Raw genomic sequence first — 16957 nt, forward strand, 5'->3', positions numbered from 1 at the left:
GGAACCCGCAGATGGCGGTTGTACAACTTCACAGATGACTGCTGTTGAACCCAAGAAGGGGGGAGGGGGAGTAATCAGGGACAAAGTGTGTGGCTTTCATGCCAATAAATATAGACAGTTTATTAGTCTGAGATAGAAAGATTAGTAATTTATTCCCCCATCACAAACAAAAACATAAAAAGGCCCATTAATCAACTGTGTTTAAAGTTTATTTTGGAGAGCACATGAACACAGATAAATAGTTTATAAACCTGGAAAAACATCAGAGCTGTTCGGAAGTGAGATGTGCATTGGTTCTCTGAGTCTTTTAAAATAATTCACAGAATGTTTTGTAACAATGTTTAATAACAGAATACCGTTTGTAACAATACCTTTTGTAACAGAATACGATTCGTAACTAACCTCTTATTTGCTATAAATAAATTATTGTTTGACGTTAGACTAGTGGGTGGGGCAAGACGACCTTGTGATACACGACTCACAAGAGTTTAAAGATCACTGAGAGTTAGATAACCGGTGTCGAACAGAGAAATGAGTAGTAGTTTTTATCCACGTTGACGCTTCAGAAGCACCAGTCGTGACGGTGTGACTCCTGATTTCAGTCTGTGAAGGTCACGAAGAGACAGACTGAGCAGCACATCTCCAACATCGTCAGGTTTGCATAGTTCTGGTGTTTGGGTTTCCAGCAGCTTCCAGTCAGATTACAAAGGTCCCCCATATGAGCAGAGGATCTTGAGGCGCCACGGGGCTCACAGGACTCTGTGGATGTGGGGACTTAATGTCCGGAGGGGTTCGCCTGCGTTCTCATTGTTTGTGCTGGAACGCCTCCAGCTCTCGCTTGTACCAGTCTGGAGCCTCCGGGCCGCCGCTTCCCGACGCCTCGTGATCGTAACCGTAGGCGACCGTTAGCTCCTCGTCTTTCTGGACTGCACGGAGGGTCCGGACGCACTTGATGGGTCCGAAGCGAGGGTGGACGAAGCTGCGGGAGGCAGGATACAGATTGAGCACATCAAGAGAACTGATTATGGCGTCGGCAGCTTGCTTGCACTCACGGGTCGTATTTGCAGTTGGGAGTGAATGAGTGGTTGGCCTTGTGACCCAGAGAGGCGCAGTATCTGTCCGTCTGGTCGAACGGCTGAGGGACGTCGATCACCGTGTCCTCGTCCAGTGATATCGTGTTCCCGTTCAGAGCCCAGTCTCGACCGTCCACCTGAGGAGTGACAGCCAACGCTAACTGGACGTTTCACTTATTTAGCACCAACAACCTTGTGATTGTATGACGACTTAGTCCATCATCTAAACAACTTCCAAATAAAAAATCTTCACAAAGGATTTAAACTGCTAACTTTATTTAAGGAAACCGCTTGTTTCCTTGAATAAAGTTAATGAACACTAAGCGCGTAGCCACCAGCTAACCGTAAACATGTAGCCTCCAGCTCACCGTAAACATATAGGGTACGTCCAAATTGTCCTTCCTATCTCGTTATCTATTGACTTTCACTTAACCCCTTTAGCATAGGAACGACTGATGCATCCTTTATCAAAGGAGGCAAGCTCATGCTGCCCCACAATTCCTTGCGGCGACAACATTTAAAGAGACCCGCTCATCCGGGCATTCAAGGAAACTCGGGATGACTGAAAAAGGGAGCAAATCAGGCAAGTTACCAAAGCAACAATCTGCCTTGAACAACTTTAAATAATCTAAAACCCAAATGCGCTTTTTGTTGTCCATTTTCGGAAACTCGTAGTTTCTGCCGTTGGATGATTATGACGTCACTAAGTGAAAGTGCAGTCCGACTGCCACACCAACGTGATCGCCTTCCCCCAACTCCTTTAGGAAGCCTCCTAACACCTTTCTTTAACCCTGTGATGTCATCCACGGGGTTAAGGTAAAGTCCATTTATAAAGGATAAAGGAGGGACTTTTCGGACGTACCCATAGCCACCAGCTAACGCGAACCATGTATTCACCAGCTAATGCTAAATATGTAGCCACCAGCTGAGGCTAAACATGCAGATACCAGCTAACACTAAACATTTAGCCATTAGCTTATGCTAAACAGATTCCTAATGTAATAACAAAACATGCACAAATTGAATAAAAGTGATTTTTATCATTTAAATGTCATTTATTCATCCATCCATCAAAATGTGCTTGAATTGAAATAAATGTACGTGTTGCTCACTATTCATTCAGTTAGTCCCCAAACTGTCATCTCGTGAAGTACGTGGTTGCTATGGTGATTCCAGCCTCTCTGGGGAGGAGAGGTCATCAGTATTTTGGATTTCACCACGAAAACTGGTGGGACGGTTCCAGTCCACGTCAGTTCAAAGGGCACGGTGTCCCGATGTGTCGTACCTCTGAGTGTGTGATGCGCACTCCGTTATAGAAAGCCATCACAGTGCCGGCCTCGGCCTGCATCTTGGCGAACAGGCCCTGTCCCGCTCCTCTGATGATGGAGTCTGCTACAAACACCCTGGAACATCAGGAGCAGAGCCAGTTAATACCAGTGATGGCCAAATGAAGCTTCATGAACCGCTTTCTATATTTCCTGACTCCACCAGATGGCGATCTTGATTTGACAATAGAGGCTGAAAGACTGGCAATGAAGTGTGTTTTCAAACATTTGTTGAACAGACAAGTGCCATTTAGTGGCTTCAGAAAATAAAGACAGTGGTTCATGAAGCTTCATTTGACCATCACTAGTTACTGCAGGATTAAGGAGGACGCCTGCTTTGTTCAGAGTGGACTGACCTCTGGCTCTCATACGGGTCTGGGAGCAGGGTGTGGGTGGCGAGGCAGCTCGATGTGGATTTGTCGTACGAGTACACAGCACCTTGAATAAAGAGAGAGAGAGACAGAGAGAGCGACAGGAGGCGTCATGGCTGCTGACACACACGAAACATATGGAGATGCACAAGTTATCAAGTATGTTCAGGGAGTTACATAAATTAATGATTCAATGGCCAATATGTCTCAATTCTTGAGATTTTGATCATCCAATCCAGCAAAAACACCAAACGAGATTCGAAATCAAAGAAAAGGTAGAAAAAGGAAAAAAGAGGGAAGAGTATTCAGGTCTTAAAATGGACATCCATGGATCCCATGACAAATGACCCGATTGGATATTCCGATCCAGCCTTACAGCTTACAGAAGTAAATATGGATGCTACACAGGTCTGAGCGTCTGCATCCACCTTTGAGTGGTTGTGCAATAAGAGCCGAAAAAATGACGAGGGAAAGAAGAATGAGATCGAGAAAAAACCGGGCACAGCTTTGAACATTTTGGCGGAGCAACTTATTCCGGTGCAGATTCCTGACTCATTTTTACATCAATGAGGTTGAAGGCTTCATACATGTGACTTGACTAATTCAGGCAGCGGCCGCATTGAAAGACATCAGATACATACCCAAATTAGTACCACACGTGACGGAGACCTGGGTCTGGCGTGCAAAAATCGGATTTGTAACATTCACGCCGTCACAAGGCAGATCAGATATGAGTCACTTGTGAGAAGGAAATCAGAATTGGGTCGCATCTGCCTGCAGTGTGAACGTTGCCTTTGAGAACAGAGTGGCTGTAGTGATGGCCGAATGAAGCTTCATGAACCACTTTATTTTCTGACTCCACCAGGTGGCGCTCTTGGCTTGAAGACAGAAGCTGAAAGACTTGGCAATGAAGTGTGCTTTCAAACATTTGTTGAGACGGCGCCATCTCGTGGCTTCAGAAAATACAGACAGTGGTTCGTGAAGCTTCAACTGGCCATCACTAACAGAGTTGTCTCTTCTTACTGTTGGCTGTGGTTTCAAAGTGCGGCCTCCCGGTCTGGTTGGGGATCAGATCTGCGAGCCGAGCCTCGATCAGCTCGCCATCCACAAACGTCCCGTAGAGCGCCGTGCGTCCGTCCGGGTAGACGTACGCCACAGAGTCCCCGCTCATCTCCCCGTCCTTGTTCACCTTCCCGAACACGCAGCCCCCGTCCTGCGTGACACACGGCGTCATCAGTTCACGTGCGCATGCACACAAACAAACAAACAAACAAATGACTCACCGGATAGTAGATCCAGCACTCCCCAGAGCGGCTGTTGTCTCTGTACTGGCCCTTGAACATCAGACGACCCTCTCCGTCAAACTCCTGTGCCGGCCCGTTCAGCTCGCCCTCCACGTATGTCCCGGTGAGGACGGCCCCGTCCTCGTACGTGTACACGCCCTGTCCCTGCAGAGCGTCGCCCACGTAGAACCCCTCCAGAGTGCTGCCAGGAACGAAGACTTCAAGTCACTACATTTCTTTACAAACACATACCAGCACAAATCAGTGGGGCTCAAACAAAAGAGCAGCAAAATGTTTTAATCTTTTAGTCAATGCTTTGCTGGATTTTAGGAGGCGTTTGATCCCTCTGAGGACTTCACCAGAACGTAAAAAACACTCAGAGAGTGGATCTTCCCTCTGTTCTTTCTCTTTCCATCCAGGGAATCTCTGGAGGAAACAAACCAACTCAGATAGTCTGAATTCATCTCAATCCGCTGTAGAAAGGATTGAGTTTCTTTGAGTGGCCCAATGAGTCGAGACAGAACTCTAACGGTCATCAATATTGAAGAGGGACTTGTCTTTGCGGTACCTTCCATCAAAGAAGAAGAACTTTCCCTTGCCATTCTTCTCTCCATGGGTGAAGTGTCCTTGGAAGCGATCGCTGGATGAGTAAGTGACTGTGCAGAAACCGTGAGGCTGACCGTCGTCATCCAGCGGGCCTGAACACACACACACACACACACACACACACACACACACACACACACACACACACACACACACACACACACACACACACACACACACACACACACACACACACACACACACACACACACACACACACACACACACACACACACACACACGCACGCCACAGGGTTAAGGAACGGTGTTAGGAGGCTTCCTAAAGGAGTTAGAGGAAGGTGATCACGTTAGGACAGTCGGACCACACTTCCACTAGGCGAAGGTTAGTGAAGTTTGCTGTGGTGAAAAAACTACACATTTACGAAAATGAGTGCATAAAACCCATTTCTAACACTTTCCCCTGCTAACCGCTGATATAATCTCAAATATAAGGTTTGAATTGAAATTAAAGGAAAAGAGGCAACCAGGAATTAAAGTGAAACAGCTGCCAGGTGAATAAATCACCAATCAAACTGAGAATCGGCTGCATGAAAACTTTACCCTGTTCGTTTTACAACATTTGCATAACATTCATAGTTGGGACATGAGGGATAGATTATGTAAATTGGTTAAAGCATATTACTGCATTCCAAATTTAACATGATCTGAGTTGAGCCATCATGAGTTTCCCTGAACGTTCAGATGAGCAGGTCCCTTTAAATGTCGCCACAAGGAATTGTGGGGCAGCGTGAGCTCGTCTCCTTTGGTAAAGGATGTATCAGTGTTTCCTAGGCTGTAGGATGTTATAAAGGAAGCATCGAGCCTCCTTTCCTTAGCTTATTGAGAATTTGAATGTTCCTCATCATGGCTGCCACTTAACCACGTCCGGGTTAAGGACGAGTAGATAGGAAAGGAGAGAGGAGGGACTATTCGAATGCACCCTATGAGCGGACAGCAAAGCAGACACTTGGGCTGCAACTGCAGCTGGAAATGACTTGAAATGTCGCATCCTGACACCACAGGGACTTGACCTCTGGCAGGACAATGTGATAGAAACGGTCTGCTGAAGTGGGCTGAAGAAAATATAGGAATTCATTGAATTGAATAAAGTGTGACTATGACTTTGGCAGTGGAAAGACAAAGAACCGGTGCCAAGTCTGGCTCTGGCCCCGAACTGCCAACTGGTCCTTTTTGGTGGAAAAGGTGCGAGAGGTGCGTCTGCACCTCATTGGAAGACCAGGGAGCTCTGCAGTGCACAGATGTTTCAATGAACCGAGTTAAAAAAAAACGACTTGCGCAAAGAGGCGCAAGTGGACGACAGGAGGGTTTATATGATCGATGAGCCATTTATATATTGCTGCTTTTCAAAAATCACAATCTTCACTACCAATCCGCAGATGGCTGTGTTGTAGCTTCTCCTTATGGAATATGTACTGATACGCTATAGTACCTCAACTGAGGTGGGGAACACACAACAATCCGTACCAGCACATACTGCGCAGTGGAGAGACTTTATCTGCCAGAGTTCAGTTCTCCTAGCAAGTTTATGATGTTGTAGCCCTCCTTTGCAAAATTATTTTCAGTAAATTTTATCATATATATGTTTTTTTTATGTTGGTTACACGTAACTTGGTGCTTCTTGGCGAGGGTTACCTTGACAAAGATATCCTGAAATCACAATGGTAATCATCTGGTTTAATAAAAGGTTGAATACATTTTTAACAACTTGTATTTGTTTGTGCAAAATGTCACAAGCACATGAGTCTTATTCTTACAAAGCACTTTAAAACAACTACTGCAAACGAAATTAATGACGGTAAAAAATAAAAAAAAAACCTTTAAAAAGGCCAACAGACTAAAAACATTTAGAAATGAAAACAAAGAATACCAAAAATAAGCAGCCCATAGATTACTGTCAGCATCGTCCATGCTCTTTGAAGTAAAAGAGGTGAGTTTTAGGATTTAAAAAGAGTTAAAATAGTGTGGTGTGCTTGTTTCAGGAGCTGCAGTCTGCAAACACACCGCATGTCTTTATGAGTTAACAGCTGTCACGTGTGTTAGCACCAAGCTAATGCTAACCACAGAGTAACTTTCAGCGGGGCGCGGAGAGCATGCAGGCCGCTCTCAGCCGCCCCTGACGCGGATTCACTCTGAAATCAAGCCCAAGGCTTTCAGCCCTAACGGACTGGCTGACGGTGATTTGGCGGAGCACTAAACCGGGAAAGAAACGTCTTCCAGTGGGCGTATCGGAGGCGTACGTACCTTCGACCACTTCCTCCACGCTTTCATCGTCGCTGTCCATGTTATCGTCTGTGCGAGAGGCCGCCGGAGCACCACCGACGAGGCGCCGGAGAACCTGCTCTCCGTCAGTCACAAGGCGGCACCAACCGGAGAGGGGGAGAGGGGGAGAGGAAGCCCGCTTTTGGGGAGCAGCTGACCCCGATGAACCGAGTCCCGACCCCGACGTCTGTCCTGGAGGCTGGGTCGAGACATCAACAACAACAAAAAAAGTCCGAATCATTCAGGGAGAGGTTTCAAGGAAAAGAACTGACTGAATTCTTAATATTTTTCTGTTTCAGAAAACAGTCCGAATTCTAATAAATTGTACCAGTATTGAAAAAGAGCATTAATTAATATGACTCAAATTATGTTTAGAAAAAAGTAATACAGTCGTAGGTGAAAACAATAGAAAAATCCGAGAAATTAAATTAAAACACTTTGAGAAAAGATCATAATTGTGATTTTAATGATTTCGAAAAAAAAAGTCATGTCATACAATAAGTCATAATTCTGACAAAAAAGCATACATCTGACTTCAGTCATAATTATATAATGAAGTAAAAAGTCATAATTCTCAACTAAATCAGATTTTCAAAAAGTCATCCCTATGATAAAATTGTAATTAGCCTAAAAAGGATCGCGATTAGAAAATAAAAATAGGTTATGTTTACATAGCAACTTTTCAAGTGTTCATGTCGGATACGTTTTTGTATTTACACAGCAATCACTTGAAAACTACATTTTGAAGAAAAGGGTGGAAATGCTGAAAAAGATGTAGTTTTAATATTTGGCTATTAGTGTGTGCTGTTGGTTGTTTTCGAAGGCAAACCACACACTCAGCAGAAAACTATAGGCTATGAACATTGATGCATTGATACCACTATTTTAAAGGACAAGTACGAGTACAAACTCTTAACGCCTTGCTGATACTGAGTACAGTATATCATAAAGCCTAATTTAAACTCCCTGTGCAAGCTGCTTTGCGTTGCGAACGACTTCCACACAGCCTCTGTGTCGATGCTACGCATCACCTCCAAGGGCCTTACAGTCTCCAGTAAGCAGAGCGCAGAGCGGAGCGTCTATCTACGCAAAGCGCTTTGTGAACTGGAGATTGTGGACCGAGGGACTGAGCTCGCTGTTAATGAGTATATCAGTCATACTTTAGTCATGTGTAGCATGTAGCATTGCTGGTGTGTGAGCTCTGAAATGCGTTAGTATGTAGCATGCACCACGGCTCGAAGTCATGAGCTGGGGGCCTCATTCATAAAGGTTGCTCGCGCACAAAACGGGTCCTGAAAGGTGCGCACGCCACTTCCCATTCAAAGCATTGAGCCAGATTCATTTCATACATTTAATATCTTCAAATATGAGACTTAGAGATCCAAGTAACCATAAACAGCTAAGCTGCAGTGTATAGATGTTTCTTTAATGAGACATTACTACTGAATCAGCAGCTCTTTGTTCATATGTCAATCTTTCCTTGGGTTCCAATTCCAGGTCCTTTCTGTGTGGAGTTTGCATGTTCCTCCCTGTGTGCGCGTGGGTTTCTTCCAGGTGGTCCGGTTTTCTTCCCACAGTTCCAAAAACATGCATGCGAGGTGAATTGGTGACGCTAAATGGCCCCTCGGTGTGACTGTGAGTGTGGATGTTTGTCTCTCTATGGTTGTCCTGTGATGGACTGGTGACCTGTTCAGGTGTATCCTGCCCTCACCCAGCTTCAGAGCCCCGCCACCCTGGATAGGATAAGGGGTATAGAAGATGGATGGATGGATTTGTCCTGTATATGGAGCTGTGCTGCAGGTGGATCTCCTGTGTGGAGGCAGGGTGGGGCTGTCAGGGCTCAGAGGCAGGACTCGGCAGGTTGTGGGCTGTACTTCTTAAGGACTCTTCAGGTTGTGGGCTGTACTTCTTGCTTCGTTCGTTCCACGAACTTCCTCTCTTCCTGCCTTATGTAAAGCTGAAGAAGCTCAAACATGTCAGCAGACTCCGGCTTGTTGTTGGCTGCCGTGTCTGTTCTGTCTGCACTTCAGATGGGTGAGTAGAGCACACACACACACACACACACACACACACACACACACACACACACACACACACACACACACACACACACACACACACACACACACACACCTGCAGCAGCGAGCTGTTTGCTTGTTTGAGTGAAACATGTTTATAAGGCTTTGCTGTGCTAACTGACTGTGGGAGTGTTTTCACTTCACCTCGAGCCACACAGTGTACCACTGTACTGGGAGGAATTCACTGTCAAAGCTTCACATTTTACTCATTATTCTCATTATTTAACTCTCTAAGGATTTTTTTTGTACTTTGGAGGGCCAACCAACAGAGAGAAAATGCAAACCCCCACTTAAAAAGTTTGATTCAGACACTCTGACGTAAACGTCCGACCTGAAGGAATCAATCCTCCACAAGGCAGTCATATCATTTCTTTTGAAAACAGGGTTTATTCCACTATTGAGTGTTTCATTAAAGTTTTAACATGTCATTTACGTCAATGAAAGCCTGTTGGAAAGTTTAAAAATGAATAACAACTTTTTCCAAAGAAATAATCTGTGAATTTGATATGTGTCGCTGGATATCTTCAAACGATTTCCTTAACACTATTAAGTCTTACTATCATACAATGTAATGTGTAAATTATATATATATATATATAAAAAAACAACAACAACAACAATACAGCCCATATAAGACTTAGTTGATGGATTGGAGATTTTTTTTTTAAATGACGTGACACAAGTGGACATAATAAAGAGTTAAACTCTTTAAATTCCATTTCCAGGCTCTACACTCAACAAGGCTTTAACTGAAATCAGGTTATATTGACCTGTCTGCTCTAACATCCTTTAATATTATTTTGGATTTTATGTTTATTTTTAGCAATTTCATCATCAGGCTGAACCAAAACAATATCAAATAAAAATATTTCAAAATACAAAAGAAAGCAAAGCGGTCATTTGAGAGAAACTCACACGATGAACTCTAAACTCACACTGAGTGATTTTGCTCAAGTACGTAGTTGTACATAAAATAAATATATACTATAAATGACACTTGTTGACCCATGTCCAATCCGACACGTACTTCCATTCTCTCAGGCTACCTGGCTCGGCAGGTGGGATTATCTCGGATGGCCCATAAGGTGCTGCCTCCTGCCGTCACCGGACCTCCAGCGTTTGAACGGGCTTTCCGCGCACAGTAAGGCTCGGTTTTTGAAAACATTCGGACTCGTTCTCCGTGTCAACGGGGGGAAAACGCAATTCTTTGAAACGCTCTAAGTCTGCAATAATGGGGAAAATCTTGCTGGGTATGTTGCTACTGCTCCTGCGCACCACAGCCATAGTAACCAGTTGCTGTGCTCAGTAGATGGACAATAAGGACAATGTGTCCTCCAGAGTGTCATGACTCCTGTGGAATCACAGGAGTGCCAAAATTAAAAGGAAATAAATGTGGAAATATAAAAAGAATCAATAATACCCAAAAATATACAAAGGTAGTCATATTCCTTTTCTATCTTTCTTTGCTTTTTCCATTTTGGCAATGCCTCTCCTGTTTTGTCTTTGTCTTTTCCATTTGCTTTTTGTCATTGCATTTACTGAATGAGTCAAGTCATCTGGAAAAGACAAAAGCAATACAATGCAAATCAGCAAGGGCTGTGGGTGGGGCTTCCTGTTCAGGGTGAGAATTATTGATTCTCTTTATATTTCCACATTTATTTCCTTTTAATTTTGGCACTCCTGTGATTCCATAGGACTCCCAGCCCATATTCAGTAGTTTACAGTCACTCTAATGACAATCCAACATGGTTGTTTGCTGTGTAAATATGAAACTTTTCACTGAGAAAAATGCTGAAATGATGCATTTTCACTTGATATGTTGTGTAGAACCAGGCCTCAGAGACAAAACGGGGAAGAGAGCTTTTCACTGAGCAGCACATGAACTCTACTCAGACTTTTTTTTTTTTCACAGTGCAATGACTGTAATCCTCCAGGTTCAGAGTCTGTGAGGCACCACTAACATAGACACTGTGTGTGTGTGTGTGTGTGTGTGTGTGTGTGTGTGTGTGTGTGTGTGTGTGTGTGTGTGTGTGTGTGTGTGTGTGTGTGTGTGTGTGTGTGTGTGTGTGTGTGTGTGTGTGTGTGTGTGTGCAGTCAGAACTGTGTGGAGTGTTACCCCCTCTTCCTGGTGGTGTTGTGGACCTCCGGTCTCTTCTTCCACGAGCTTGCTGCGGTCGCAGGAGGACTGCTTTATATATTTGCCCGGCAGATATACTTCAACGGATACATCAAGTCCACCAAGAAAAGGTCTCGTATCAGGTCTTTTTTTACATTTTTAAACAGTTTGCCGGGGTCCATGAGACGAGTCTGTGTGTGAGGGCGTGTTCTCTGGTTTGCAGGTTGCCCGGCTTCTATCTGACTCTGGTGGTCTTCTTCTCTCTGGCTGCTCTGGCTCTCCTGGGAATAACACGTGCAATCCTGCACGAATACTTCCACATCAATCTCTTTAAGTTTTAACATATAAAAGAGCACAGAGGAGAGGAAATAAGAGTCATCCGTATGAATAAACTGCAATCAGTCCAACAAGACAAGCCCACCCGTCTTTATTTTAGTATCGTCACAACATATAAGGATCATGTAGCACTAATCCAGGGGGTCAGGAACTGATTGATCACAAATTGTGACAAAGTGTGTAGCAATCCGCCTAATTTCAGAGTAGTCGCCAATTTTTAATTTTTATTTTTTTTATTTTTTTTGCTGGTGCTTTGGAGGAGCTTGATTTTATAGTGACGGTGCTGGGATCTCTAGTTTATTTTCTACTGGCACACCGTGCATGTAACAGTCGCACACATACAGTAAAAACTCCGCTATTTAAAACAATAACATGCCACACAATATGCAAGATATTTTGCCAAAGTGAAAAAGATGAAAGGTTTACAAGTCTGCCACTTAAACACACCACTGAATGCAAACTTTAACACAAGGATGTCACTGATGGAGCCTCGACGGCAGCAGGAAGCAAAACACACTGCAAGTTTTCATTTAGGCCTCAAACACAAAGACACGAACTCCTGCTGCCAAAACCTCCACTGAATGAAAAGTATTTGGTTCAATGGATCTAATGACAGATTATTTAACACTGCATAGAGAAAACCAGGAGCCAGAGTTCGAATCTCAAACACCAAATAGGCAATAATCATCACTCGCCATGACATGTCAGAATAAAATGATACATTGGTTGCTGTGGTTTAGAGCGACGGCATCAGTGATTTTGCTCCCTTTTTTTTTGTGTGTGCAAAAAGCGCTCCATGATTCCTTACTATTAGTAAGTGACACAAAAAAATGTGCTTATAATAACAAGCAGTTATAAGTTCAAAGGCCAATGCGTGCTCTGTAGCGGTTGGCTGAATCACATTACACTGCTTTTAGTTTAAAATATATACATAAATACGTGTTTTATTGGTGTGTTTATCATTGAGTTCCACCTGTGCCCACCACTTCCTAGTGGATTTAAGCCTCCCGTTCTGCTTCAGTTCATTTGGTCAACCTGTCTCGTCCCGGCTCCCCTGTGTTACCCGACTCTCACTACCGCATTTAATAAAAGTTCTCAAACAACTGTCATCTGGTCATTCCTATTTGAGTGGTTATGAAAAACTGTGATTGGAAACAAATGTGGCACAACTGTAGTATGTTGACATTCTATTGTGTAACGCATAACAATACTGCAGTTACTCGGGTTTTAAACTTTACATCTGGATTCATTAGTCCCAGAGAAGATGGTCCCATTTCTAGATCTGTCTGGTTCTGAAAAGCTTTTCATAGCCAATCATTTTACAGTTCACCTGTTATGTAGATGACTTGGGGAGTATTTGAGTTTTCCTCATCTGATGCTCCCAATGTCCATATGGCAAGGCAAATGTATTTATAGAGGACTATTCAGACAGGCAATTTACAGCGCTTTTCAAAAAAATGTAAATACATACACTTTTTACAAATAAAGCAAATACATTAAAACTCAGACAAAGTAATAAACGACATTAAAACAAGCAATTTAGAATCTTCATCTTGAGCCATCAAGAGTATAAAATACTTTAAAGCTCCAAACATATCAATAATCAAATGTATTGCGCAAACTCATACTACTTTTTTAAATCATAAAAAAATCCCGACGTGAGTTTTGTCTGAATATGGAGTTTATAGGATCTGTTATTGCATAATATTGTTTATGACTATGACACTGTTTATAATGTTCCAACTGTGGAATTGGGTTTATTGTTTGAGTTGCAATTTCTTTAATTTAAAGAGATAATTATCTCACAATTTTGTGAAGAAATTATTTTAATAATAGATAATCATAGATGACCTTCCTAAAACTATTATATTTTGGCAAATAGTGGAAATTGTTGCTCTTCGCATTATTTACTCTTGTCGTCTTCCCTTTGTGTAGGTTTGCGCCCCCTGGCGGCTGCAGTGCACACTGTAATGCAGTGGGCGGAGTCTAAAGCACTGTGCCCGCAGCTCTCTTCAATCAGTTAAATACCTCTAACCTTTCAACAGCTAGAGGGTGAAAAATCATTATTTGTCACGTCGTAAGGTGGGTGTCCATTTACGTTGCTCCTGGCTGGATTTAGTCTGTGAGTATAGATTAGCTCCGTGCGGCAGCTGAAGCTAAACAACGTCCGTTAGCATGCTAGTTAGCACTAGGCCCAGAGTGAACGCTCTTCCTAGCATGCTAGTTAGCTCTGAACGCTATACTCCGCTAGCCTGTCTCCTCATGTTTCTGTTCGGTAGACATTAAAACCAGAATAACAGCGCCGTACTTTTCTTAGTATTTTGAATCGGATTTACTCGATATACCCAACTTAAAACGCGTTTTTCGAAGTTTTTTTCTTCTTAATCTCAGGGTTGATGTATGACGCATCGCAAGCAGGTCACATCTCGTAACAGAAGTCCCGTTGGATAGTATGTGATTTTAGTTTCTTGAAATGTGTTCCTGACACAAATTTAACATTTATTTAAAAGCAAGGTGTGTTCAAGGTAAATTCGGATTAGATATAATTCAACTTTAAACGTAATATATAGTCCATTTAAACCTGTGTTTACTGAAAGAACATGCTTATGAGGATTAGTATGAAGATGCCTGCTGTCACTAATATTTCACTTGGTTTTAAAATTACCTGTATAGGTAAATCACCACTTTCTATACAACATATTTGTCAATCTGGGTTTGCATTGTGATGTTAATGTCGTTGAATATGATTCAGAGTCCTGTAGAGTCGCAGCCCTGCATTCCAAAAAGGAAGACGAGTACTTCACCATGAACTCAGACGATGGTGAGACGCGCGCACACACACACACACACACACACACACACGGGGTTGACTTGATTGCCTGTTTTGCAGGTGATCTGGAGAACCAGGCTGAGCTGGAGGAGAAGACAAGGCTCATCAACCAGGTGCTGGAGCTTCAGCACACTTTAGAAGGTACGACACACACTCGTACACTTGCGTTTGTTCCTATCATGAAGCTGCACTGTGAAGCGCAAGCCCCTTCTGTGTCCATGCTAATTTGACACAGAAGGCAATAAACACGAGTGAGTCATGTATGGTCTCACTGTGTCAGAACTCTGGTTGCTCGGACTTCCTCGTAATCTCTGGTAAAGTTTATCTTGTCTTCTCAGTCCACAGACTGTTTTCAACACCACAAAACGACGAGATTTGAACTCTTCAGATCATTCCACAATGAAATTCTGCCTTTTTTTAAATTCAAATCTATTGTCACATGATGTTTGATGTGGGAATGCTCCGATACCGAGAGCAGTATCTGGTCTGACACAGCACAGCGTACCCTTAACTGATCCTGGCGGGTATTGCATAACATCATGTAATGTCGCTAGGATGAGCGACGCTCTAAAGCTTATGTTTCACAACATGCACTGATCAGATGCTGGCGCACCCCCCCCCCTCCTCCATCCAGGTGGATGATGTTTCCCCTTCCTCTTCCTCATCCAGACTTGTCGGCCCGGGTGGACGCTGTCAAAGAGGAGAACCTGAAGCTGAAGTCCGAGAACCAGGTCCTGGGTCAGTACATCGAGAACCTCATGTCGGCCTCCAGCGTGTTTCAGACCACGGACACAAAGAGCAAACGAAAGTAAGGAGGGAGCCGCAGGGCTCCAACCCGCACACATTCCCTGTACGCTGACCCCCCCCCCCCAAGCCGACCCGGAGGAGGAGACCGCGGAGCCTCGAACCCTGCCGAAATCCTGCTGCGGTTTCCGCGATGTGGCCACCAGGGGGCAGTGCTGCACTGCAAGCGGGATGTAACTTGAACTCCACAGGACACTCCTGAGCCCATCGCTTTTAAACGTCTCCCAGAGCAGAGTCCCTCTTTCAACCTGGACTCTCAAGTCGGATATGTTGTCCGCTTTCGTCAGACTGGAAACTGCCAGCAGATTAAAACGGGATCCAATCAGGGAGAATTAACTGAAAGTGCACGCATTGTACTCAAGAATCAAGCTGTTAATGACACTAAACGGCTCATTTACAAAAGATGTGCGTGACATCTCGTCTTCAAAACCAGCTGCTCTGCTCATTTTTAGCTTTTTGTGAAATTTGAGGAAACCAGAATGAAATTCTGAGAGCATGTCATGTCATATCAGCCGCCGTTCTTATTTAATTCCACTATATTTTAAAAATGTTCACAGCACACTAGTCTGAATGTTCTTCAGTATTGCTTTCAGCCTTCAGCACTGTAACTTTAATATTGTGACAATGACTATGAAAACCCATGACTGGTCCTCTACAGTGGCTCCACTAGTTTGTGGACGGACTCATTTTCTTTTATTACCAATAAAGTTCCATATTAGTTTCTCTCGAACGACTAACAAAGCTTTGACGTTAAACTACTAAAAGGGCTTGAGCCAATTAAGAAGAAATCACAAAAGCATCATTTTGTAATAAATCTGACTTTCAATGAAGTTGAATTCGATGAATTAAACTTGATAGATTTTGTTGACTCTGACAAGATGAGATGTTTAAACAGAGAAGGTCTTGTGGTCACCTCCGGTGCTTCAGCCTCTGCTTTCAGGGCACTTAGTTGCTGGAGGTCAAAGGTCATGGATTGAGCTGTTTGTGTTTCAGTGTGGACTGCAGAGACGGTAAAGGTCAAACCACATGAAGTGACTCCAGTGTGTTCTGATGGTTTCACATGAAGTCCTCCGTTTACCCGGAGAAGAACAAGTGTTATTTATTGCTCAGTGGTGCTCACACTGACTCCGCCTGTGCATTGTTTACATGTTTGTGGCTCATTTGGAAGAATTTCGGTTGAATAAAGTGTTTTTTTTTTTCTCTTTTTGATGCGCTGACGACGTGTCTCATTGTTTCCACACTCGCAGGGTGAATAAGACGTCTCGCAGGGAGAAGTGAGGCTCTGTGTCGGTGCAGCCGCGACTCCACACACGTCTGGATTAGAGAGAACCTGTGTGTGTGTAGTTGTAGTTCTGATGTAGAGCAGAAAGATGAACACTTTGAGATGATTCCCAAAGCTTCTGCAGTCATCTCAAACTCCAGTTTCTCATGTGTTTGTGTTAGAGATGGGGAAAAAAGAATATTGGCCTCCCCCAGTTTTATTACCTGTTAGACAAGATAATTAATTACTTCCTCCTCTCATTCTGTTATCTCCATCTATTCCAAATATTTAATAACCAGTATTGTAGTCTCATTTAGAGTAATCCTGCAGCCAATGGAAGTGTTTCGTTTCCAAGACCCACCCTCTCCATTGTGGATTATTAACAAACTGATGACTGGTGATTTCTTTTATTGAACACTCCTGTCACCTCAGGCGAAGTTTAAACTGATAAATCCTGTCTTTTAAATTTAACTGAGAAAAGGCAAAAAAAAAAAAAAGGCTCTTCTGAATAGTCCCTCTTTTCTGTAACCCCGTGGATGACATCACAGGGTTAAGGAAAGGTGTTAGTTTTCCTAAAAGAGCTCATGAAAGGTG

The 16957-nt window shown here is 43.5% G+C and overlaps 3 protein-coding genes across 5 annotated transcripts; 2 read left to right on the plus strand and 1 right to left on the minus strand.

Moving 5' to 3' along the window:
• Positions 1 to 212: 212 nt before the first annotated feature.
• Positions 213 to 7043, minus strand: setd7 (SET domain containing 7, histone lysine methyltransferase). 2 transcript variants are annotated; one of them, XM_080502102.1, is made up of 8 exons: positions 6921 to 7043; positions 4621 to 4750; positions 4053 to 4254; positions 3793 to 3982; positions 2755 to 2836; positions 2359 to 2476; positions 1053 to 1210; positions 213 to 979 (listed from the first exon to the last, which is right to left on the minus strand). In XM_080502102.1, exons 1-8 carry the CDS (start codon positions 6958 to 6960, stop codon positions 805 to 807), a joined length of 1095 nt encoding a protein of 364 aa, XP_080358228.1. In that variant the 5' UTR covers positions 6961 to 7043; the 3' UTR covers positions 213 to 804. The 2 variants fall into 2 exon arrangements, with proteins under 2 accessions (XP_080358228.1, XP_080358229.1); XM_080502103.1 differs by lacking the exon at positions 213 to 979 and adding an exon at positions 2186 to 2254 and having other exon boundaries at positions 1080 to 1210.
• A 1849-nt stretch (positions 7044 to 8892) lies between these two features.
• Positions 8893 to 12542, plus strand: mgst2 (microsomal glutathione S-transferase 2). The gene is made up of 4 exons (XM_080502732.1): positions 8893 to 8972; positions 10058 to 10157; positions 11111 to 11263; positions 11356 to 12542. The coding sequence occupies exons 1-4, from the start codon at positions 8912 to 8914 to the stop codon at positions 11471 to 11473; spliced, it is 432 nt and encodes a 143-aa protein (XP_080358858.1). The 5' UTR covers positions 8893 to 8911; the 3' UTR covers positions 11474 to 12542.
• Positions 12543 to 13441: 899 nt separating this feature from the next.
• On the plus strand, positions 13442 to 16306 carry LOC308134881 (short coiled-coil protein B-like). 2 transcript variants are annotated; one of them, XM_080502721.1, is made up of 4 exons: positions 13442 to 13550; positions 14221 to 14289; positions 14359 to 14439; positions 14968 to 16306. In XM_080502721.1, the coding sequence occupies exons 2-4, from the start codon at positions 14274 to 14276 to the stop codon at positions 15108 to 15110; spliced, it is 240 nt and encodes a 79-aa protein (XP_080358847.1). In that variant the 5' UTR covers positions 13442 to 13550; positions 14221 to 14273; the 3' UTR covers positions 15111 to 16306. The 2 variants fall into 2 exon arrangements, with proteins under 2 accessions (XP_080358847.1, XP_080358848.1); XM_080502722.1 differs by lacking the exon at positions 13442 to 13550 and having other exon boundaries at positions 13633 to 14289.
• The last annotated feature ends 651 nt before the right edge of the window (positions 16307 to 16957 follow it).

The sequence above is a fragment of the Blennius ocellaris genome (assembly GCF_963422515.1).
Source record: "Blennius ocellaris genome assembly, chromosome: 9".
Lineage (NCBI taxonomy): Eukaryota > Metazoa > Chordata > Actinopteri > Blenniiformes > Blenniidae > Blennius > Blennius ocellaris.

Coding starts and splice junctions, on each gene's coding strand:
- mgst2 (XM_080502732.1), top strand. CDS start 8,912: ATGTCAGCAGACTCCGGCTTGTTGTTGGCTGCCGTGTCTGTTCTGTCT. Junction 10,158..11,110: donor GAACGGGCTTTCCGCGCACA/GTAAGGCTCGGT, acceptor GTGTGTGTGCAG/TCAGAACTGTGTGGAGTGTT. Junction 11,264..11,355: donor ATCAAGTCCACCAAGAAAAG/GTCTCGTATCAG, acceptor TCTGGTTTGCAG/GTTGCCCGGCTTCTATCTGA.
- setd7 (XM_080502102.1), bottom strand. CDS start 6,960: ATGGACAGCGACGATGAAAGCGTGGAGGAAGTGGTCGAAG. Junction 1,211..2,358: donor TGCGCATCACACACTCAGAG/GTACGACACATC, acceptor GTCACTCCTCAG/GTGGACGGTCGAGACTGGGC. Junction 980..1,052: donor CCCAACTGCAAATACGACCC/GTGAGTGCAAGC, acceptor TGCCTCCCGCAG/CTTCGTCCACCCTCGCTTCG.
- LOC308134881 (XM_080502721.1), top strand. Junction 14,440..14,967: donor GCTTCAGCACACTTTAGAAG/GTACGACACACA, acceptor TTCCTCATCCAG/ACTTGTCGGCCCGGGTGGAC.